The 24,733-nt window shown below is 36.8% G+C and overlaps 1 protein-coding gene across 14 annotated transcripts in view; it reads left to right on the plus strand.

Moving 5' to 3' along the window:
• The window catches only part of LOC149803077 (FMRFamide receptor-like), a 318,116-nt gene that overhangs the window by 246,947 nt on the left and 46,436 nt on the right, over positions 1–24,733 (plus strand). For 3 of the 14 annotated variants that reach the window (XM_089952660.1, XM_089952662.1, XM_089952663.1), the window contains exon 1: positions 1,481–1,718. The exons of 9 other annotated variants lie outside the window; for them this stretch is intronic. In XM_089952660.1, coding sequence (XP_089808786.1) covers positions 1,595–1,718 — 124 coding nt within the window. In that variant the 5' untranslated portion in view covers positions 1,481–1,594. Of the gene's footprint in view, positions 1–1,480; positions 1,719–24,733 lie in introns of those variants that run through there. 2 more of the 14 variants (XM_089952661.1, XM_089952656.1) reach the window with 2 other exon arrangements.

The following is a 24,733-nucleotide window of genomic DNA, read 5'->3' on the forward strand; positions in this document are numbered from 1 at the left end:
TCTCTCTCTCTCTCTCTCACACACACACACACACACAGACACACTTCATGTAGGTTATAGATAAACCCTATTTAGGTGACATACAAACTCATTTTGGACCAGGAATAACAACGTGCAGGTGCTGTGAATCGTTGATGATGACATTATTAGCCCAGTGGTTTAGAAGTAGGTAATGAAGATTTCCCCTCTCGTTTTATCTAAGGATCGCCTATCGAAATACATCCTCTTAAATGACTTTGCTGATGAAGCCTTTTTTAAATAAAAAACAATACAAAACAACAATAACTAACTAAATAAAACCATCAAAAACTAATTCATAAGATGCACACCGGTTCTATTTTTTAACTTATGAAATAGGGACATTTACATACTTCGATCAGCTTCTTTGCACTTTTAGAAAACCTATTACCTCGAAAATGCCTTTCCTATATTGAAAATATATTTGTTTACATATGAATTGTAGAGCATAGGTATGTGAAAATCAAGTTTTGACAGCCAATGATGTAGAGAGCGTACATGCAGTCATTTTTCTTTTACATTTGGGATGGAATATGGTATATATGCATAAGTTGTCTTTTTTTTTTTTTTGTTTCTTCCTTATTTGGATTACGACCAACACCATAGAATGTACTACCCAATCCTTTGCATGCAGTCCTTACTGATACCAAAGTTTAAACCTTCAACAGTCAAATGTTGTTTTAAACCTAGGTCACTATCATGTTCGGCGATGGTTCCAAGAAGGGGATGAGGCAAATGGTCATTTCCTACTTCTCTAAAGAAATAATTTTTGACCTTATTTGGCAATCATGTATTTTCAGGCTTTGATTTGATAAAAAGCAATAATCCTTTATACGTTTTGTCTGCCTACCAGTGTCAATGGCTGTCGCATTCTTAATGGCGATAACGTTTGACGCAAAAGTTAATACATTTTTTCTTCTATTTTTGGCAACATTAAACTTCTACGACTATCAATACTAATGAGAAATATTGGCATGGAACTGGGAGAGTTGATGAGGACTATCTCATTATTGCGCTTTATCAAAAATTTGGCGAGTAATCTGTAGTTTGCTCTCTGCAGCAAGAATATTTCTTCATATCGCATTTTTCAAAAATATATTCACGATAGGAAATGAGGTGACCTTTTGAAAATCACTTTATGGGGATTGTGTGTGTAAGCCAAAAGAAAGTCATGTCTGTTTCTCGCGTTTTCATTGATCTGTATATACAAATATTAGTGCTAGAGTGAAGTTTATGTACTACTCGTATGACGGAAGAAAGTGTATACAATACAAGCGATTGAATAAGGTAGCTGTAATTTTACTGAAACGTATCTTCAGTTACCTTGGAATGTTTACCTTGAATGATGTTAAACCAATATCAACACCTAACTTAACACGGCTTGTTCCCTAAATAAAGAGACGGCAACCAACGTGCTTCATATGTTTTAACAATCCGTCTAAACTGTATATAGCTCTTTGCATACCTTGGGTGCCTTTATTTATCCTAACTGAGCTACATTTCCACCTCTTACATGACGCGACTGTGTATTGTTCCGCCAAGTTAGATCGGTAACATTTGTGACATATCTTATATAATGATAGAGAGGAAGAATTGCATGCAGTCAGTGGGAGGATGTGATACATTGATAACATCAAACGATAATGAGTCTGACACCTGCCGAAGTGCTGGCGCGCTTTACCGTGTTGAAGGTAATCCAAGTAAGGAAGTTTGATTTCCAGATATTATTAGCCATTATTATTAGTATTATTGTTATTGTTGTTGTTGTTGTTGCTGCTGTTGTTAATGTTTTTATCTCCACTCTTTTTGGGGAGGGGTATTGTGTACATTCTGTCTTCCGTTCGCCCTTGTTTTTGTCTGTCCCTAACACTACCTCCTAATCACTGGGTGAATAATGCATCAATCATTAATATTACCCGGCAGATAATCCGACAAAGTTTTTCTATGGAATAATAGAAGGTTGCATATTCCATGCACATATTGTTAACAAAGATCGTACACTAGTACATTCAGCTGCGATTTCGTAGCCTGGACTGACATTTGGATATTGTAAGGCCCAGAAGAGATTCTGTAATTGTGAACTGGTTGAACACAATTCAAAGTCTAAGTTATAACTCGGTTTACGTTTCTTCTATTCATTGCACTTTCAGAAGCTGGCATTGCCTACTCTGGCAAAATTAGTTTTCCCCATTTTAATAACTGTTAAAGATGGACTTTAGAATAATTGAAATTGATTTATTTTCCCTCGAACATATGGGAGCAGCCATTTTGGTTTACTGTGTGCTTAGTTTGTGCTCTTTCCACAAGTACAGTATGTAAAGAAATTTTAGCCACAACATATGAAAGTAGCATAGAGGTATGCAAACGGCTTCTCCATTGTGCATGCTTTTTGCAAGCAACTTTACCTTACACTTGTCACTCTGTCAGAAGTATGTAATATATGCAGAGCGCCCATATGTCTTATTAAAAATGGCGGCCTGTTCTATAGGATATTACATTTTGATAGTTTAGCGGACACTGAAAGTCGTTGCCATCCCGAAAGCCCTTGTTAACATATTATTGTTCTGCATGCACGAATGGCTTTCTGATGGATGCCTGCCAGAATAGTCGCAGACACTGGAATATCATGCTGCACAACACTCTTCCCCGTTTGATATTGTAACACAAAGAATGTTCACGAAATCTATATCATTATAGTATCATTATGTAGGAATTTATAAATTTAATACCGTCTGTACTCGCATATAATCCGATTCTAACTGCAAACTGCTCAGATTAGGTCTGCCTTCTCATAATTCGGCGGTATATCTCGGTCTGTGCAGTTTTTGAGGAGTAATCAGTCTAACAAATAATATAAACACTGATCTGGAGGTGCATTATGCTACGGCAGATCATGATCGTTGTTATTTGCAGATTGACCTTATGAGCGAGTAAACACGATACTTCACTTTCCAGCAATTGTATCTCCCAGTTTTCTTTGGACGACTTAGAAGGGATATACGTACATTGAAAACGTCATATCATAGGTACAATCATTTTGTTTCAGCAGCAATATGATTAGTCCAAAGATTTTACAACCTATTGTAATAAATTTGGAGTATGCGCATTTGGTTATAGCACCCCGTTTTTAAGGAATTCTTTGATTTGTGTGATTACTTTTGTGATTATTAGAATTCGGCGCAATGGAAATATCCTTAGCCCGGAATAATTGGCCAATTACTAGGAGCAAGGCGTCAGTGTGAAAACATGAAAATTTGTCTAAGAAATGGACAATGAGAATCAGTCACTTGAAATTGTGATGGGCGACAGTGCCTCTTTAAAACAATAATGCACGCGTTCTCGGTACATTATCTAAATCTTGAAGGACTTGATTAGTTAGGAAAAAGCGAAACACCTAATTCGAAAAACATACAAAAGTTCAGTTTTGCTGCTATATTTTGGGACTGATTTAATAAAAACGCATCTGGAGCCAGGCGTTCAGTATGAAAACATGAAAATTTGATATTGGGCACATTTGCCTAGCCGACAGAAGCGGCGATATAAATTTTCATGGGTGGGTATTAATCGTTTCCCCGTGATTATTAAATTGGTTGGGTATAAGACAAATCGTCAAACGGGTTGATATACAAAAAAGCCGCGCAGTTATCATGCACCCATCGGCTGTGTAAATAGTGTGATTCTAGCGAATTAATTAAGTGATGATAGATGTCTAATTTATTGTTCTTATAAATCAATTGTTTTTAATTAATCGTGTGCATTGTTAATTCAGAATAGTTTTAGAAGTTGTTTGCTGCTTAAATCCATAGTTTGGTAAATTAGATCTATTTGTTTGGGTTGTGCTTGGAGTGAAGCAGAGCTAAATTGTTAAGAGAAGATGGTGATTTTATGTATGATTGTTTGGAGGTTAGTGGACTGTTTTTTTTTTTTTTCTTCTTGTGTCCCTGTAGAGTTAGTACATGTAGTGAACATATGATTGAAAAGGCAGTGTCACGTTTAGCGTTCTGTGAAGAACAATGTATGTCGCGCCAGTTGGGCGTTGAAGTCATGGTTGACTTGTATTTGAGGTTCGTAAGAAACGTGTTATTCTCAGAAAAACGCATTCTCTAACCTCGTTGTACACAGGAAGGTTCCTGTGTTTTATTGTCATCGAACTGCTAGCAACTTGCCAGTTGAGAGTTGCTTCGTACAGTGTGTATTAAAAAGTGTTCGCTTCCATCTTGACAATCATGACGATTCAGTGTAGTTTCCATCATGTATAGTTTGAATTGTCTGCTTGGATGGAAAAGTGTCCATTTGGGAAGTTGTGAAGGACAATTCGTAGCACATGTCAATTAATTCGCAGCATGAAGTAATGGTATTGCACACCATAGTATAGTTGAATCGTTTATGTGAGGTGTTCCAAACTTTTGCTTTTGGGTGTAGAATTTCTTATGGCTCTGTTTGGTCGTTGTAGCATTGGTCTATTAGTAGTGAGTTAGTTGCAAGAAGACAGGATCGCCTGACACAGACTGAGTAGAAAAAAATACTGTGTACAGGTCTACTAAGGTCTATTTGGAGACGTGTATCGTAGTGGGAACGCAAACTCCAGACTTGAGTTTGCTTTGGATAAATATGAATAGTCATGTGTTACATTTGTTGACTTGTTGTTGGTGACCTATGTGTAGTGAAGTCTTTCCTGCAGCGAATTCTTAATATTGTTATGAGAGAGTTTAAACCCGAATGACTTGTTGGAACATTTTCATGTTGGATTCAGCTTGGTTAATTTGTGTTTATTGTTGACATTTAGGTTACTTATAATCAAGAAGTGATTAAAAAAGAAACAAAAAAATAGTTTAGTTATGGATGTTGAGTGACGAGCTTGTCTTAATCATCTTTGGGAATCATTAATCAGTTTGGTGGTAGATTTTGGGAAAAATCATCAATTTTGATTAAACCATAGAAGTGTGACGTTTGTGTCACTCGAGGCCGAGTGATCTTTTTAAAGGCGGGGGTAATGTAATAAATTTGGAGTATGCGCATTTAGTTATAGCACCCCGTTTTAAGGAATTCTTAGATTTGTGTGTTTACTTGTGTGATTATTGGAATTCGGCGCAATGGAAATATCCTTAGTCCGAAATAATTAGCCATTTACTAAGAGCAAACGTCACGGAGTGAAGTGTTAGTGAGTTTCCATGATGTCGTGGTTCACTAGTAGTGAATTAGGCCAAAACCGAATGAATGTCCCTGCAGTAAGATAGTCCATATTAAAATCTAGTGGTGTACATTGGTTGTGTGACTGCAGTGGCAATATTTACGGTAGGAAACCGGTAAATTACACAAATGAATAAATGAGAAGGGACTCGGCAGATACCGTTTATGTCGCCATGGGGGCAAATGTGGTGCAGTTATTTGGCGAAATGTGCCTGGAAAGCATACACTGACTGGCCTAAGGTGGCGGAGTTAAAATAGTTTCCAGTGTTGGGGGATACTCGTATATTTTCTAAGGCGTGAACGGCTGGCGGTACGGAAACCTGATGAAGATAAACCATGCAGATGTGCGGTTGGGAGATATTTGGCAGGTTGTTTTATCTGTGGTATTGCATTAATTAGAGTAAAATTTAGGTATAGGATGGACACGTCGGGCTTCCTAATTTACAACTGAAGTTGTATGAAATTCTTTGGAAAGTTGGGGCAAACTTATGACTTCTAGCAGGAATCGCGCCAGGGTTTGACAACCGCTCGGTCAAGTAAGGACCCCCGGCTTGTAACACTATATATCCTTTTCACGACACTTTTGTACAAATCGAAGTACAAGAAGGGTCACTATGTATGTAATATTATAACTACCATATAAGAGGAAACCTAACAAATATGAATCTATATAAAAAAATACCGAAACAACAATTTAAATCAAAATGAAAGAAGAAAAGGAAGGTTAGGTGTAATGAAGAGATTTAGATGAAACTGTTCCTGTTCAGTTTTGTATCCGAATTACTTCACCAAATATTCCATTCCAATAACTTGCCAGCAAGAATCCTTTTCCAACTTTTTCTGTTGCCATGGGAAGAATGTAACGTAAATCTTATGCCATTTTCTCAAAGCATTGAATAATTCATCTTCGCCAGCTATGGGTCATCGATCCATGTTGTTCCTCATCGACCCTTGGTCTACTTCTCCGCTATTTGATTGGATACAGCTGAAGAAAGCTGTTCCAATCAGATTGCTTGTTATAATTACACAGGAAGATCGTTGGGAATCATCATAGCATCCTCAGTAGACAAGGACTAAGGTCGCGTGTGTATTACTCCAGTTTCAACCTTAAGTATATGTTGTTTTTTCGAGTCGAGGCATACCATGGAAGTCATCACATTTAAAACCAAAGAAGTCAGTCATCGAACTCACTGAATGGTAAATTGATTTTGGTTTCAATGGACGGTAACTCTTCATCCCCAAGAAAATAGTCGGGACATCTTCAACCTTTTCAGTGATGTTGAGAAAGAAATTTATCGCCACTGTTATGCATATCTGATTTAATTATATCCGATTTAATATATATTTATTTCAATTGAATTGTTTGTCAGTTTTACATTTTCTTATTTTTTATTACATGATATGGTAATGTAAATTTATTCACTAGAGATGATACTTTTTTTCAGAACATAGTTTGATCTTGACTGTTCGTTTAATAAACACCAGGTGCTGATCTAGATTCTGACCTTGATTCAAAATTTGTAACAACCAAGTAAACAAGTTCTACTTCTATTTTAAAATGATTGGTTGTTGTCGAGGTCATGATGGGATTTCGTGTTTAAGATTTAAACAATTTTTTATTTTTTATTTTATTTCTTGGAGTAAAATTATTGGTTTTCGTCAGGGCCACACTGGGTGGAAGTGAGATTTAACAAGTACCTAATTTCTACGAGCTTCGAGAACATGATCCTGTGACCCTCTGTTTATGTTTTGGAAGACGATATGACTTATGTTTTGGAGAATTATTCTCAGTAGAAGTTGGGCTGTTACACTGGAAGTCGTATGTTGTGCTGTTTGAGTTATCTCAAATTACTTGGATTGGAGCTATTTCAAATTATTTGGATTCAAAAGGATTAATTCTTGTTTCCTGGAAAATACATGTGCTCATGTAAGATTCTTAAGCACTGACGGTTCTTATAAGAAATTTATTTTGATTTCCAAAACCGGAGTGATAATTCTTGTTTCTACAAGGAACTATAGACTTTAAAACTACATGTTACAGCATATGTTATCGTCTTCCATCTTGGATTCTTCGTCGGGATTCGAACTTGAAATCAATTGAACATTTTGTTATTAGGTTTACTAAAATTTTTTTCTTAGATTATTCTTGAATTATTTTTGGATTTGATTTTATAAAACCGTAAATTAATATTTTTATTTGTTATTTTAACAGAATGTTTCCAGGAAAATAAATTATTAAATTTTTTTTCAAAGCTTGTTATTTTCATTCTTTCTTGTGTTACTGTTTATTCGAGCCTAAACACGTAACATAAGACCATTGAGAAATATATTCTGAACTACTTTCTTTCATATACAACAATATGGTAGCTAAAGGAGGCAAAATCACAATCGCAACAACCCCTGCCGTTGCTGTTGTAAAATATTTGGTGCACTCTACCAGAAGCGAGTCACCAAAAGTCATCAAATTGATGCGTATTCTCGGAACTGCTTTCAAGGTTAATTCGTGACCTGACGGAATGACCGAGTCATGCTCCGATCGCCAAGAAGACACTTGTCATTACACCGATATGATGGCTACATATGCCAAGTGTTGTTGTGGAATGACGTGGATCGATGTCCCATTGGTAGCGAACATGCGATTAACTTTGCAGGAGTTAATTCAAAAGTATTTGTTGGCATGTTTTAGTTGTCATTTCGTTCATGATTAAATGCTTTAAAATAGTTTAAGATGTTTTCTTGTATTGCTTCAATGTCTTTGATTATTATTATTATTATTATTATTATTATTATTACCATTGGGTTTGGGGGGGGGGTGCTGTGTGGGGTTCTTGGTTGTTGTTTTTTTTTTTGGGGGGGGGTTTGTTCGTACGATGTAGAGAGAATGGAAGCACGTAATTTGGCTACAAAAGAAATTGGCAATTGACTTCACGTTGCTCATTATTGCTAAATACGAAAGCTTGAAGTTTTAAGCACTTAACTTGATATGTTTCATGGAAGCAAATCAAGTCCCGAATCAGCATAGGTTGGCATGGAAATATACTATACTGGCACTATCCAGGAAACGCTCTTAATGTATTGAGCAACGTCTTAGATAATAAAGTATGCCTGGACCATAAACAAATTTCAAGAAGTCTTATGTTCAAGTCTTGTGTAAGTATCGCTCACAGCTGGTGATTTGTTCCTGGTTGTTTTTAAACGCCAAGACCTAGACGGGAATACACACTGTCAAGATTCCTATGTATGAATGGATAAAAATGGCTGTTAGCAAGATAAACTAGAAGACATTTGAACTGTGCTTTAAATATGCGGTAATTGATCGTAATAAATGGAATGCATGTATTGTTCAACATGTCTCATTGATCACACATACAATGTATGGATTGGAAAACATTCATGATTCTCACTCATTATTTTCTCTCTCTCTTTTTTACACACACACACACACACACAGACACACAGACACACACACACAGACACACACACACACACACACACACACGATGAGGTAGGTATATAAGTGTTAAACGTGAGATTAACACGCACAACTGGAAATGTAACATGTAGGTAACTGGATATAAATATTTTAACGTGCAGATATATAGATCATGCACGCTTTTTCATTGCTTGAAAGTTCCAAAGATTGCTCATTGAATCTAATCTGTGTGTGTGTGTGTGTGTGTGTGTGTGTGTGTGTGTGTGATTATGATTTTTAACGTAGCTTTAAAAAAATTTCAGTCATATCGCTACGATGTCTGCAGTGTGGCAGTTTATAGTGATGTCTAGCACTGAGGCATCATGCCACAGACATGTAGCATGATGTCCCACCCAGTCACATTATCCTGACACCTGGCCGACCAGTCCTAACACAAACCTCTTAATGCTGAGCGCCAAGCGAGGCAGCTGTAAGTACCATTTTTGTAAGTCTTTGGTATGACTCGGCCGGGGATCGAACCCACAACCTCCCGCTTCCGAGGTGGACGCTCTAACCACTAGGCCACCGGAGCGGTTGAATCTAATCTGTTGAATGTCGTAATCCAAATTGAATTAATGAGATGTGAGAAACAGGATAGTCACAATTTGGATTAATAACGTAGGTATTGAGGGAGGAGATCCAAATTCAATGTAGCTAATTATAGAGCAAGATCAAGGATCCACTAGAAAACATTCTCACGCCGTTAGAGCGTCCGCACCGGAAGCGGGAGATCGCGGGGTCGAACCCCGGCCGAGTCATACCAAAGACTTACACAAATGGTACCAACAGCTATCTTGCTAGGCGCTCAGCATTAAGAGGTTAGTGTTAGGACTGGTCGTCCTGGTGTCAGGATAGTGTGACTGGGTGGGACATCGTGCTACATGTCTGCAACATGATACCCCAGTGCTAGACATCACTATAAACTGCCACACTGCAGGTATCGTACCGATATGACTGACCAATTTTTAAAACTACGTTAAAAATCCAAATCTTACACACACACACACACACACACACACACACACTTTGGACTGGAACTTGCCTAACGACTGCTTTATCCCCATTGAAAGCTATGCTCTATTACGCAGACTAAATCAAGAAAAATAATCTTTGGAAAGTAACTAACACCGGGATTGTTTCTCATGGTGTGTTGGACCTCACTTGCACTTTCTTTTTTATTTTTTTTTATATCAATTGCACTGCACGGTAGATACAGCGGATCTTCCATTACAATATCTAAAGCCAAGCTAATTTATACTGTGTATTTATATCAGCCTGACCAAGATAAGATAAACTACAAAGCCCTTCACGTCAGACATTTTCAGCTCAGCTAACTATTAGAATGAAACATACGGTCTCAATAATAAACGCAAGGTCTGAATAATATACATTGCACTCGCATGAAATTTAAACTTGTTGTATTTAAATATCGATCTAAATATTGTGTTGTGTATTCTAGAAATAAAATAATTTATTTTCTTTGAAATTAAGACGATACCTGCAAGATACGATCTAGATTGTTCTTTTGTCAGAAATGGTTTTGCGCGTCTTTGTCATAATTGAAATATTATCCTTCGTCTGATATATCGATATCAATATATATTCTGAATCACTAAACATTCGCACAGTTAGCGATACAATTGATTTCGCGGAATAATTATGCATGACAAACGGTATTGTAGTTATGCGATATGCGTGCTAGTTGTAAAGGCTATGTCATTAATGGCGATACAGTAAGGTAGACAAAAGATGTCGCGACCATCAGACGGCTTTTTAAATAATCTCTTTACACCGGAAGTTAGTTACAATTTAGTTAAAATATTATAGGGGCATATGTGAAAAAGGGGAAGGGACTTTGCGATGTACTTTGTTAATATCCGATATTTAGTTAAATCCGATTTTGTTACAAACGAAATTTTCTCTATTACACTTACAATTGGATTAGTTTATAAAAGTAACGAATATTGCCATTGGTCAGAACGAGACCACGTGATCAGAATGGGCTGTGTTTATTTCTGTATAGAAATGAAACCTAACCACTTCATTTCTGTTGCTGTGGTTTTCACGCCATTTTCAGCACAAGATAAGCTAAACATGGCGGCCAGTATAACGGGTGGAGGAGGAATCTTGGAAAATCCCGATAACAACCACTGACCTAAGGAAAGCTACTGTCAAGCTTTCTAACATACCATCATTAGTCGCGATTGAGACACGAACTCACGCGGTTAAACGCGAAGGTAAACACAACGTAAGCTTTCAAAACAACATCAACAATAATGAAAAAATTGAATACATTTATTTTAAAAGACTAAAACAATACATCTTAGTAATTTTCGTTAAAAGAAGTATTTTTTTCTTGGTGCATTTGTGACAACCCTGGATACAAATGTACGCTAAGTCAGTGTTATAGCTTATATAATGCCCTTCTGATTTATTTGCTCTGTGCTTCCGGAACTGACAGTATATACGTCTGACTCAGAAAAAATGTATACTTTGAAATGTTTCACAATATTTTCTTTGGTATACTTATTAGTTCTATGAGATCAATAAAGGTAACGTAACCGTTTGTTAACCCTGCCCCCCACCCCGTTTTTGTTACGCAGACATTTTCTGTCAGTAGTAATTTTCAATCAGTAATTTTCAAATTTATGTATTTTATATCGATTATACATACAACAGCCTCTACCAGCCTATATCAAGTGCCATTGGCATCTCAGGTGGAGGCGCCAGGTCATCCTTTATATATATATATATATATATATATATATATATATATATATATATATATATATATATATATATATATATATATATATATGTGTGTGTGTGTGTGTGTGTGTGTGTGTGTCTGTGTGTCTGTGTGTGTGATTTACATCTTTAACATAGCTTTCACAGTTTTTCAGTCATATCGCTACGATTTCTGCAATGTTGCTGTTTATAGTGATGTTCAGCACTGGGGCATCATGCCGCAGACATGTAGGATCATGTCCCACCAAGTCACATTATCCTGACACCAGGCCGACCAGTCCTAACACTAACATAATGCTGACCGCCTAGCGAGGCAACTGTTGGTACCAATATTATAAATCTTTGGAATGACTCGGCCGGGGTTCGAACCCGCGATCTCCTGCATCCGGAGCGGACCATTTAACCACTATGCCACAGCAGCTGTCTTACATGATCGATAAAGCTTGAGGAACTAGGAGAACAACGTGAAAGACACCACCCTAAAATGGCGACAACGTATCCTCACATTACTTTGAATTTCCTTACCTTTTTCCGCCGTATACCTGAAAAAGAAACAAACTCGCCTTTTTCTGAAAGGTAAAGTAATTCGACTCGTATCAGATAGCGACTGAATGATCTTTGCATATTCCGATACCAGATATCAAACCCGTATCTGCAAATGCACTATGTACTAATTTTTTTAACTTCAAAGGTTTATTCCAGATGTCAAATTTATATTTCGCCTGCTGCTTAATCAAGCTTAGATAAGTCATATATACATGAATATGAATGTTTCTATTCGACATCTGAATTATAGTTTGACGTTGTAAGTAATTGCATCAACAATATTTACAATATAAAGGTACACATACCAGTCTACTGAGAATCCTCAACTGACCGTACACATTTTCTCGTGTACCCATTATATTCTGGTTAAAGGTGTAATCAAAATAAGCAAGGCTGTTCAAATGCCGTTTATATAAAAATGTCCTCTAAGGCAGATTTTACTGTATGTTTGTGCGTGACGTAAATGTTACATTCATGATGGGCTCGGTTTTGGCTTATTTGTTTGTTTTTCTTTGTTTTTTTTTTTTACGGCACATCAACACTTGATGGTAATTTGGAGTGGAGGCAATTGAAGTAAAGTGCTTTTGCTAGGGTCACGCCACAGTATGGGATGATATTGTGGCCCGATTCGAACCCAAACCCCTTCTTTCACAATTCAGGCGTGGTAACCACTGAGTCAATACGGCTCACTGTCGGTATTGGGGAAGGACCTAGTGATAGATATGTGATGAAACACGACAATGTTAAGTTTTGCCTGCCTTAATGAGGTGCTTACAGATGTTATACACCCACGACCATATAAAATAACCCTAATGCTTCACACTGTCAAGAGAGTATAAAACGTTCCTCTCACAGTTAGTGCTCATAAACCAGTCAGAAAATGATGAAGTAGACGATTTTGGAGACGTTAATCTCATGCTCAGAGGATGTAAAGGCACAGGAGAAATCATGCAACTTGTCTTCGGCCCTAATTTTCCTCAATGAAACGCGCGTAGGTGCTTGAACGCTAGCATATTTCTTCGGTCTCTTTTTGATGTATATAACTTAAGGGCATTCGGTATTTTTAACCGACAATGTTTGGAGATTCAACTTTAATTAAATTATATCACAATTGAATGATAAGGCTTGGATGACCTTGACTTTAGGTCGTCAAACTTCTCACGTTTAAACTGATACAAATAAAATACTTGCATAATCGGGACTCAGTACTATTTCTAACGTACCTGATACAGGAGAAGCGACGCCTCTCTGATTAAGGCTGTGAGTTTTAAAGGAACAGTTTCTTGTGGTTTATTTTTGGGGCAGGACAACAAGCCGCTTAAGACGTTAATGCATGCGTAACGTGGTTATGTCGAATTGGGGTTTTATATGGAGTCAGTATCCGTGAAATATTTTCTTTAAATATGTCTGACAAGTTTGCAATTAAAATTTGATCTGTAAAAGTTGAATATTTTTCATCTGTTTTAGTAAGAGTAAAGAAGTGAATCTTCTTCTATCATAGAAAATTTATATTGTTTATACGAAAGAACTAATATCTATCGTATCCTAACATTGTTTGCTAGCAACAATTTTAACAAATTGTATCACACTTATTATTATTTCATAACAGTAATCAGCATGGTGAATCGATCAGTTCTGGTGGCTGATAAATTTATCTGGTTTTATTTTCCCCTTAAGAATTATATTATAACTTCCACGTCAAATGTAATGAGTATGAACAAGAATGATCCTGATGCGTGTATCATTTCATGTGGTATTTTTTTGTTGTTGACCTGATTTCATTTGATATCTAAGCCATTTGGCAAACTCATTACCGTCTTGTTAACAAGTTTTCGATGAACATTAACTGGCCGAGATTTGCACGATTACAACATATACCCCCCCCCCATAAAATGTATATTCAGCTCTTCTTTGGTACTCACTACATAATGTTCTTTCTCCCTTAAGTTTCTCTATTTCATTTTTTCGTTACATATGATTGCTTTAATCCATCATGTTCAAAGTAGAAATACAATTTGTAACTAAGGTTGAAAAGCTGAGCAGTTTTCTTGCATATGCTTTGAAACATTATATGCGATTGGTATCCAGGTAGTTGCTGCAAAGTGGTCGCTATTGAGGTAGTTGCTGCATCGTGATAGCTATTGAGGTAGTTGCTGCATCGTGATCGCTATTGAGATAGCTGCTGCACAGTGATCGCTATTCAGGTAGTTGCTGCATTGTGATCGCTATCCACATGGCTGCTGCAAAGCTATTTGCTTTAGTAAATATTCTAAGAGTCCTTTTATGGAAGAGTAAGATAAGCTAAGAAACTCCGATCTGAAATGATGCAACTTGCTGTTATTGAGTGTGTTAGTTTACCTTCACCATATTCGTTCAGTTTATTGATAGAAAGCTAAAATGTTTAAAATGTTTAAAATGAAATATTTTTACAAGATGCATTAATTATTTTGCCTAATTTAAGGATAGTTTGAAAGTAGCATTTAAAATGCACATATGTGAACCCTAGTTAAATACTTGTACGTTTAGAGAGAATAACGTATTGGGAATACTATAGTTGTCATGCACGTTTGGAGTGGAACGTGTTTGGATTGAACACAGAGCGAATTCTCTGGTAACAGTTTATTTAAAAGAAAAAGCAACAAAAATAGGATGAATCTGCTGATATTACGTTACTGTCGACAAACTTTCTTGAGCTCTCGAGTAGTTACTTTTCCAAAAAGATGTTTTTAGCTTTGCTACTTTCAGCAGTAATAGCCAATTTGTATGTATTGGTGCCATCTTTGTTAGATTTGGTCTGTTGGATTCTGGTTTGGACGTTACTGGTAAAGGAGTGTCTTTTTTAAGTTTGTACAAGAAACGTTGACTGTAATAATCCCTGGCACACACAATGCAAAAAGAACAGCGTGAACGACAATATTTGACTGCGTCACAAAAAAAGAAATAGAAGGCAGGTTGGCTATAATAAGATCATGGTAAACCCGACACTAACGACGTGAAGAGGACAGTGTACACGACAAGAATATATTTATATTGACGATACCCTGTCCCTTTTCTGCATCCTGTATTTGCGTAATTAAAGGAGGTGGGTGGGTAGTTGGTGTGATCAGCCGAATCATGCAATACAGCAGTATGAAAACAAAAAGTGTGATCTAAACGAAAATAATAATTTGCTTCAAATAATGGATCAAATCTGCTCCTTGGATATAATTTCCGAGTCAGAACTGGATTTTACAGTACCTGCACAGTTGCATCGGACATTTTATTGGTTTGACTGGAAAGTGGTTCGTCTAAATACGTGGTCTGTGGAAAAAGGTTAATTACCACTGCTTGTAGCTAACATATTGAGGGCGAGACAAAAAACACATATTGTTGGATTTATTCAGTGATTGTAATTGCTTGGCAAAGTACGCCAGAAGCTATTAGGGGCACATATACCTTGTATCACGTGTACGAAACGATCACCAAGAAGTCCCATCGATTTATCGCCGATCAGTGCGTTCTCCCTGGAGGGTACTGAGAAGTAATATTGACAAAGGTAAAACACAGTGATCCACTTTCAAGCTCAAGTGATTACATACAACTTTGTATATCCAGTAATGCAGTTTGATGGATGTGTTTACATTGCAAATCAACACAGGCAGAAGATACATGTAGGACTCACAATACAAATTATATGTAGGAATGGGAACCAGTCTAGCAATGGGTGCATATAAAATAGAATATGTGTGTGTTTGGCTGGCCAGGATTGGCTGATAATGAAAGGAGAATTATAACAAAGGAGAATCGTTTGATAGCCTATTCTAGTTGTAACTGAAAAAAAGACAGAGACAATGCTTTATTGGTTGAATTTCAGGACACACGGTACTAATTGTACATAATAATGGGAACCAGTCTGGAAATCGGCGAAGATAAAATATGGTATATATGGGTTTGACTGGCTGGATTGGTTAATAATGAAAGATAGATTTTAGTAAAAAGAATCTTTTGAGAGCTTATCCTAGTTGTAACTGAAGAAACTAGAGACAATGTTTTTTTGTATGTGGAGTTTCAGTCCTATTACAGACCACAGGTGCTCGACGCGAGCTTGATGTTAAGAGAAAAAAAACAATAATCTAAAGGAAAAAAATCATACAGAGTGACACAAATACCTTAGATTACCCCGATGATCCGTTCTGACATAGGACCCTCTCTATCATAATATATAAGAGAGAAGGTACGGAACTTCCAAATACTTCGCTCCACCCATGACCCTCGATTTCCTTCTGCTTTTTCCGTCTTTAAAGGCACGCGACCATACTATATGGCTTGTTTTACTTCTGGTATACTTTTCTATCCATCAAGCCATCATTGACTTTTCTGCGTTGTACCAAACTGACGTTACGGCTCCGAAACGTGCGATTTTCGCGAAGTTTATCATCGTGGACACTTCCGTGCTCATCTGAAAACCGTTGACAAGACCGATATGGACAATGTTTTCAGCTCTATGGTGCATCCCTTCTTGAATTACAGAACAGCGGTAGATGCAAAAGTAAGTTTTTTACTTACCATTAACTCGATTCAACTTTAGGAAAATCCTGTTCCATGCAAGAATTATACAGTGTCTTCTTCACTGCACAACACATCGTATACATGCATCTCTATTTTCAAAATAGGCGGCACTAACGTCAACGCCGAAATATGACTGGCTCAGAAGGTTATACTTATTATGATAGGAGCACGGAAGTGTCCACAATGATAAACTTCGCGAAAATCGCACGTTTCGGAGGCCCGTAACTTCAGTTTGGTACAACGCAGAAAAGTCAATATGGCTTGATGGATAGAAAAGTATATCAGAAGTAAAACAAGCCATATAGTATGGTCATGTGCCTTTAAAGACGGAAAAAGCAGAAGGAAATCGAGGGTCATGGGTGGAGCGAAGTATTTGGAAGTTCCGTACCTTCTCTCTTATATATTATGATAGAGAAAGTCCTATGTCAGAACGGGTCATCGGGGTAGTCTAAGGTATTTTTGTCACTCTGTATGATTTTTTTCTCTTTAGATTATTGTTTTTTTTTCTTAACATCAAGCTCGCGTCGAGCACCTGTGTTACAGACTAGAGTTTTGAAAGCTAGTTTCTGAAACTACCAAGTTATTCTTTGGTGCGGAAAATTAAACACGTTTCAAACACGTGTAGTAATTGATGTGACTCATATAGTTTTCTAAGTGCAGAAACTTGCATTAGTTATCTACACTAATAAATATAACTTTCATTATGAGCTTCCAGAAATATTAAGTGGCTGAATTTTTTATATCAAGGTGTTTACATGGAGCTGAATTAGTCCCCTGAACCCTGTAGAGAAAAACAGTCCTAAAGTGGTTTCACATATGCATTTGCAATTAACTTTACAATGAATGTGCAATTCTGGTTCTGTTAGCTGATAACAAGCAAAAGAAACATCTTTTGACTACATCAGAATGATTTTCAATCGGATATTAAATACACTTTCAGATAAAGCAACTGCTGCCATTAAAGGGGGTACAATGGGGTTGCAGTGTGTATAGTGGGCAGATTGGACAGTGCTAGATGGGCTCTTTGGTACATAGGTTAAGATCTATGGAATCAAATATATATAGTTTGTACAAAATTGACCATTTATAGACTAATTTGGTCACTGATTTGATATTTCCTAGTTGCTCTTTGAAACGTTTTGCTTCAGAAATGATCACTTGGGTCTCAACTGCCATACTTGATGCTTATATTCCCTCATGATTTTGTGTCCCATCAATGTTATGCAGTGAATAGTTTTGGAACTCAGTATTTTTTTATTGGCGTGTGCCTACCTTACTTTTATTTTAAATTATAGGAGGAATTTTAAGTAATTTCTGTCATTTAATTCTCCTTTTCTGTATTAATGCATGGACGCATAGATGGTCACCTTGACCGTTTACCCGTTTATTGCATAATATGACAGAGATGATAATATAGTTCGATATTAAACTGAAGAGAGATAAACGGTGATAGCAAACACGGAACTCTTGATCAGACAGATTTATTATAATATTTTTTTTCCTGATTTTCTGAAATGAAAATCAAATGCTTACATGTTGCCTTCAATGTACCATTGCTATTGCATGAACTTGGAATATAATTTAATATTCGCTAATGCAATCTTTGACATAATTTTGTGAAATAAATCTACGGTTCATATAGGACATACGGTAATTATTATATGGAAAAATGGGAGCCAGTCTAGAAATGGTGAAGATAAAATTGAGTATATATGGTTTTGGCTTGCAGGATTTGTTGTAAATGAAAGTAAACGTTTCTTAAAACGACTATTGTGAGAGCTTATCGTTGTTATTTTATTCATGGATTTTCATTCCTTTTAAAGTTTTGAGTAAAATTCATTTATGAAATTAGTAATTGATTCTTTTGTGATTAATTAAAAACTGATGTAGATCCCTACAATGACGCGTTTTACATGGTTTCCTCCACAAGGATATGCCTGGTCTGCTAAATATAGCCTTGACCATGAGCGTTCTGAAATGTACAATAATTGAATTTTTAATATCATATTGTTTCCATACGTTTACTTTGGGGGCTAAATTAGGATCGAGAGTCTTTTAGGTAGACGTAACGTACATTTGCTTCTCATGCTCCACTGAATATTTTCACTCTCTTGTAGTTACACGTAACTCAATTTCCTAGAACCAGTTGCAAATATGTTCCCTATGATGGCTGTGGCATTCAAATTTATTACCTTGTTAGCATGCACAGAATGTAAACTGTAGTTGAAAGGACCAACGTATCTTGCTAAAGTGGCTATGCTTTGCGTTAATATGCCCGTCTTATGTGGGAACGTATTATATACTACGACTCACGATTTTCATTAACGTTTTCTTCAGTTGTCCATCTACGGTTGCCGTATTTGTGGATGGCTTGCACTTCGGGTAAGGAAGAATCCGATTATTTTTGTGATTAAGAGATCATAAGTCGAGCCCACTGTTACTGAAAAAAAAGAAAAACGGATTTCGGACAACAACAATATTTCTAGATTACTTTCCTGGACCAATCTTTGTGGATTGCTTGCATATGCAATAAGGAAAAAGGTCAATTGATTAGGGGGTCAAAAGGTCAAAGATCATGCTCATTGAGACTGAAATAAGAAAACAGCTTTCCACTTAGTATGAATAGTTTTACATTACATACCTGAACTAAACATTATGGATGGTTGTTAACTTGGTGTTATTACGAAACCTATCACATGGGGTTTCTGAAGGTGACAAAAGCAACAAAAGCGGTTTTAAGACACAAAAAGTAAGTTTTCGACCATGTTTGTGGCTCAGATGCATTTGGGTAAAAAATAATCCAATTGATTTTGGTGGTAAACAAAACAAAAGTTCATGACCACTTTCTAGACCACGTACATTGATCAAAGTTGTCAGAAAGATTGTACTTAAAGTATATAGACATGATGAATTTGCAACATAACTTGTCATCTTGAGTAAGGTCCTTGGCCAAACTTTGTAGATGGCTTGGTAATGAATAAATCTTTAGATTCTGTGTACATGAGGTCAGAGGTCAGTCGTGGTAAGTTTAATTTTAGCGATTAATAGTTTCGTCACATTGACTTTGGTTCAAGACCACATTTCTTGACTAAAGAACCATGTCTCTGAGAAACAATCCAAATATTTCCAAAGACAAGCATTCCCAGCAAGTACCTAAACAGAAGACTAACTACCATAACTACCATGTGTCTGGCGTATAATGTACCGATCAAAGTAACCTTATTGGATTATGTATATATATATCAGGATAATGTGACTGGGCGGGACATCATGCGGCATGATGCCACAGTGCTAGACATCACTATAAACTGCCACACTACAACCATCGTAGCAACATGACTGAAAAATTGTTAAAGCTGCGTTAAAAATCCCAAACCCCCACACACATTACCTGAGAAAAATTCGGTCTTTTTGAATGAATGAGGTTTATATATGAATTTGTTATCCTATGTTTTACGGATTTTATATTTTTATTTTTATATTTTAATATACATATTTCAGGATTTTAACATCTTTACCTTTATAAAATCCTAACATCTTTTTTTCGTTTCCTATTATCTTGTAACATATTGTCTACTCGCTTATAAGCCCAACTACAAACTGCACATACCCAGATGAGCCGGCGCAAAAGTGAGCCGGCATATCTTGGTCTGTGCAGTTTGTTAGGAGTAATCAGTAGAACAAACAACATAGACCATATTCTGCAGGTGCATTATGCTATGGTAACAGTATTTCAAATGAATGTTTATCTGGAAAGATTTATCTGCCAAAAGATTTTTGCATTTCTCTATATTTATCTTTGAAAAACTTGGCCTACAATTGACTTCATGTAGTCATTATTATACTGGCGTACCGTTAAACGCCAATGCATATACACATGTAGAATTTGACCAAAATTTGACAGAAAACATTCTGGTACAAAACCCTTATTAATACATGTATATCCAATTTATTCTGAATGGCAAATACATGTACACGCCATGCCGTTAATAAAAATAGAAAAACCTTTAAATGAATGTTTTTCCCCATAAAACCGCTGAACCAAATGCAATCATCGTGATATAAATGCCTTTTAATTTATATAAAAGTAGCTGACCTGTTGTCAAAATTGACTTTAAGCGACATGATAGATCGCTCTGCCTACCAAATCACGTGACATGACGCCCTGGTAACCCCCGATAAACATGCGGTATTTGGCAAAGAAATGTTTCAGCTTAAGTGAAATGTTTATTGAAAATGATTTGTACTGTTCTTAAAAATTTAAAATTTCAAACTTGCTTAAATTATACTGCAGTAGACATTTATATTTGTAGTTCAAGTTCGTATAGCAATAATCTAAGTGTTTTATTTCAGTAAATAATACAAATCAATTTCAAAGCTGCTTGAGAACTTATTCATGTACAAGGAAATTTGCTCCAAAAGATGCTAATGTTTTTAGTATATAATCTTATCCTTATTAATTTTATCTGGTTTATGTGAATGCTGCCATGGAAGCAAATGAATTAAAAATTAATAACAAAGTCGTAAAAAAAACTGTTTAGAAGTATACTGTTGTACATAATAATTTTCAAGTTCTACAATGTTTGTCAGAAGGAATTTTGATCAATGATGTTTGTTAATGTAAACAGGTAAATGTCTGCTTAATATATGGGACGATAATTATCTGAAACCATTGTTTTTGTATTTCTGTATTATTACATTATTTTATCCCCACCCATCTTTCAGCCCAATGAAAAAGTAGAGTCACTCAAGTGTCTGAAAGATCGAGGCGACAAATCATTGTTTTTGGGACAAGCCATCATTAAAGTGTAAATTTTCAAACTTTAAAATAATGCAATCTAGGTTTCATTGCTTCCTGTACAAGAAAAATAATATACATCAAAGCCCGAAAGTTGTGGGGTTCTCCGCCCATATTCTATATTTTCAATTTTAATTTTTTCTTCCCTTCAAGCCATCGACGGGACACGCGTTTCTATATAATTTTATGCAAACAAACATGTTGTAATTGCCCTCAATTGTTTCCATATTCAGCTGATCGATTTTATCCATCGAAGTTTTGTCTGTGTTTCGGGAAAGGAATAAATCTAATTCATCCAGTTAGGCGATCTGGATATCCACAGCCAGAAGTACAAGGCTCACATTGACTACCATTTACCCTTATCAATCGAGAAGTCAACAAATCATTGCAAACATTTTAAATACTTATCATAATCAATTCATTATTGCTACAAGCAGCTTGTCGGAGGAAAATGGCGGACGTAAGCAATGCCTGGAGGTGTCTAATTTACGCTCACTGATTGGTTAATTGATCAGCATGATTGACAAGTGGCGATAGGTCAATTGGTCGCTTTTATTAAAATTAGACAATATTTCAAACGATTTCTTAACCGTTCCGGTGGCCTAAGTGGTTACACTGTCCGCCTCGGATGCAGGAGGTCGTGGGTTGGAACCACGGCCGAGTCATATCAAACACTTATAGAAATGGTACTAGCAGCTTCCTCGCGTGGCGCTCAGCATTAAGACGTTAATATTAGGACTGTTCGGCCTAGAGACTGGGTGGGACATGATGTCACATGTTTGCGGCATGATGCCCCAGTGCTAGACATCACTATACCCTGCCACGCTGCATACCTTATAGTGATATGACTAAAATTGTTAAAGCTACGTTAACAATCCCCAACACACACACACACACACACACACACGCACACACACACACACACACGCTCGCGCGCGCACACACAAACACACACACAGTTTGTTCTGGAAAAGTTGACGCAATTTCACTGAAAGCATCACTGCCTACGGCGGTTAATGTGTCTACAAATGATACAGATCCTCCATATAACATGATTGCTACATTATACATAACCTTTCTCTAAAAAAAATAAAATAATTAAAACAATAGCCCAGGTCTAATGTCTAGTTGTCTTTGCGGTGGATGCGAGAAGGAAAGTTCACGCAGATCCAAGTGGGCGTCATGTTTTCACATTCAGTGGTAACTTGCAGTTAAAATCTTGAAGAATTTTGCTAAAATATTACCTTAATATTATTAGAGATTGCATGAATGTTTTGTCTCTTTCGCATAACTTCTTTAAAAGTCCTCGAAAAAAATGAGGGCATCTAAAGAGTTACGTACGGAATGGACAGTGGAATACAAAAAGTGTAAAGATGTGCACGTTGCGATCCCGCGCAATCAACGGATCTGTTCATCTTGCAGAGGATTCCCAACTCGGTCCTAAGTTTAAAATGTTACGTTCCATGAAATGTAAAATTGTTCTCTTCCAGGAAACGATTATTTTCATTTAATTTCTTCTTTGGTTTCAAGATTTAACCGAAAATGTAAAAGAGTAAGGCTTCCAAGGTAGCATTATCACTCATTCAGTTTTCAAAGGCCATTATTATTTCCCAGAGATAACATTATCCACGTTTCCAAAATGCTTGAAAGTGTCATTTCTTATCCTTGAGCAAGTTAATTACATGTCTGCATGATTTTGTGCCTTCGTCTATTTTTTTCTACTGGAACTGAATTCAGGTATCAATTATGGAAGCCATAGCGGGATTCATACCTATATTACCCTCATGGCTACCTTTTGATACTTATCAAACACCCACATTATGTGTCAATCATCAAGGCGGCTGCTTTAATTGGTTACTAATGCGTAGTTGACGCTTATATTGAGCACGATAACCGGTGCTAATGTACCCATTAACCATTTTGATGGACTTCATGGATTTAGTTACTATTATTTAGGCATTCATACTTACAGAAAGAAATTATACGACTTCAGTCTCGGTGCTCGACACCACAGCAGTTGTTTAATAATAATACATGCTATTATTTCTTCTGTAATTTTTTCCAGTGTATTTGATGTAGCTGTTGGGTACTGTAAAGGGTTGACTATGTCAAGTGTCTTCTTTTCCATTCCGGATTTTTGTTTGTTCTCATGTGTTAAACATAATTCCTAATTGGAATGAGATGAAATAGTCAAATTCAGCAGTGAATCGTTATGCTGTCCAGACAAAAATAGCGACGCATCTCGTCTTAGGAGTAAAATAACGTTTAAACTAGATTGACCAGAGAGAGAGACAGAGAGACAGAGGGATGAGAGAGAGAGAGAGAGAGAGAGAGAGAGAGAGAGCTTGGACCCTTTCTTGGATCCTTTTTAAAAATGTCATAATTTTTGTTGATTTGTTCTTTATAAAGCAAATATTCGTATTTGGAATACGTATGAACGATCTGGAACATAAGTTGCCCATCACGCTATTGGCTTGTTCATCGACGTATCCCATGTTGCTACTAAGGCTGATGTCTTGTTCATCTACATATCCACTGTGTTCATCAGGTTGACGGCTTCTTCATCTGCGTATCCACTGCGCTGATCAGGCTGAAGGCTTGCTCATCAACGTTTCCATGTTGCCTATCAGGATGATGGCTTGTTGATCTGCGTTTCCATGTTCCCATCAAGCTGTTGGCTTGTTCATTTACGTTTCGTACTAAGGCTGACGGCTTGTTCATCTACGAATCCACTGTGCTTATCAGGTTGGTAGCTTGTTCATCTAGGTATCCATGTTCCGGTCTAGCGGATGGCTTGTTCATCTACGTATCCATGTTGCCTGTCAGGTTAGTGGCTTGTTCATTCACGTATTCATATCGCCTGTCAGGTTGATTGCTTGTTCATCTACATATCCATGTTGCCTGTAAGGTTGATGGCTTGTTCATCTACGTATCCATGTTGCCTGTCAGATTGATGGCTTGTTCATTTTCGTATTCAGGTTGCCTAACAAGTTGATTGCTTGTTCATCTACGTATCCATGTTGCCTGTCAGGTTGATAGCTTGTTCATCTACGTATTCATGTTGCCTAAGAGGTTGATGGCTTGTTCATCTATGTATTCATGTTACCTATCAGGTTGATTGCTTGTTCATCTACGTATCCATGTTGCCTAACAGGTTGATGGCTTGTTCATCTACGTATCCATGTTGCCTGTCAGGTTGATAGCTTGTTCATCTACGTATCCATGTTGCCTTGTTTATCTACGTATCCATGTTGTCTGTCAGGTTGATTGCTTGTTTATCTACGTATCCGTGTTGCCTGTCAGGTTGATAGCTTGTTCATCTACGTATTCATGTTGCCTAACAGGTTGATTGTTTGTTCATCTACGTATCCATCTTGCCTAATAGGTTGATGGCTTGTTCATCTACGTATCCA

This window comes from Sinohyriopsis cumingii, chromosome 3 (assembly GCF_028554795.1).
Source record: "Sinohyriopsis cumingii isolate HCF-2022 chromosome 3, ASM2855479v2, whole genome shotgun sequence".
In the NCBI taxonomy this organism is placed as follows: domain Eukaryota; kingdom Metazoa; phylum Mollusca; class Bivalvia; order Unionida; family Unionidae; genus Sinohyriopsis; species Sinohyriopsis cumingii.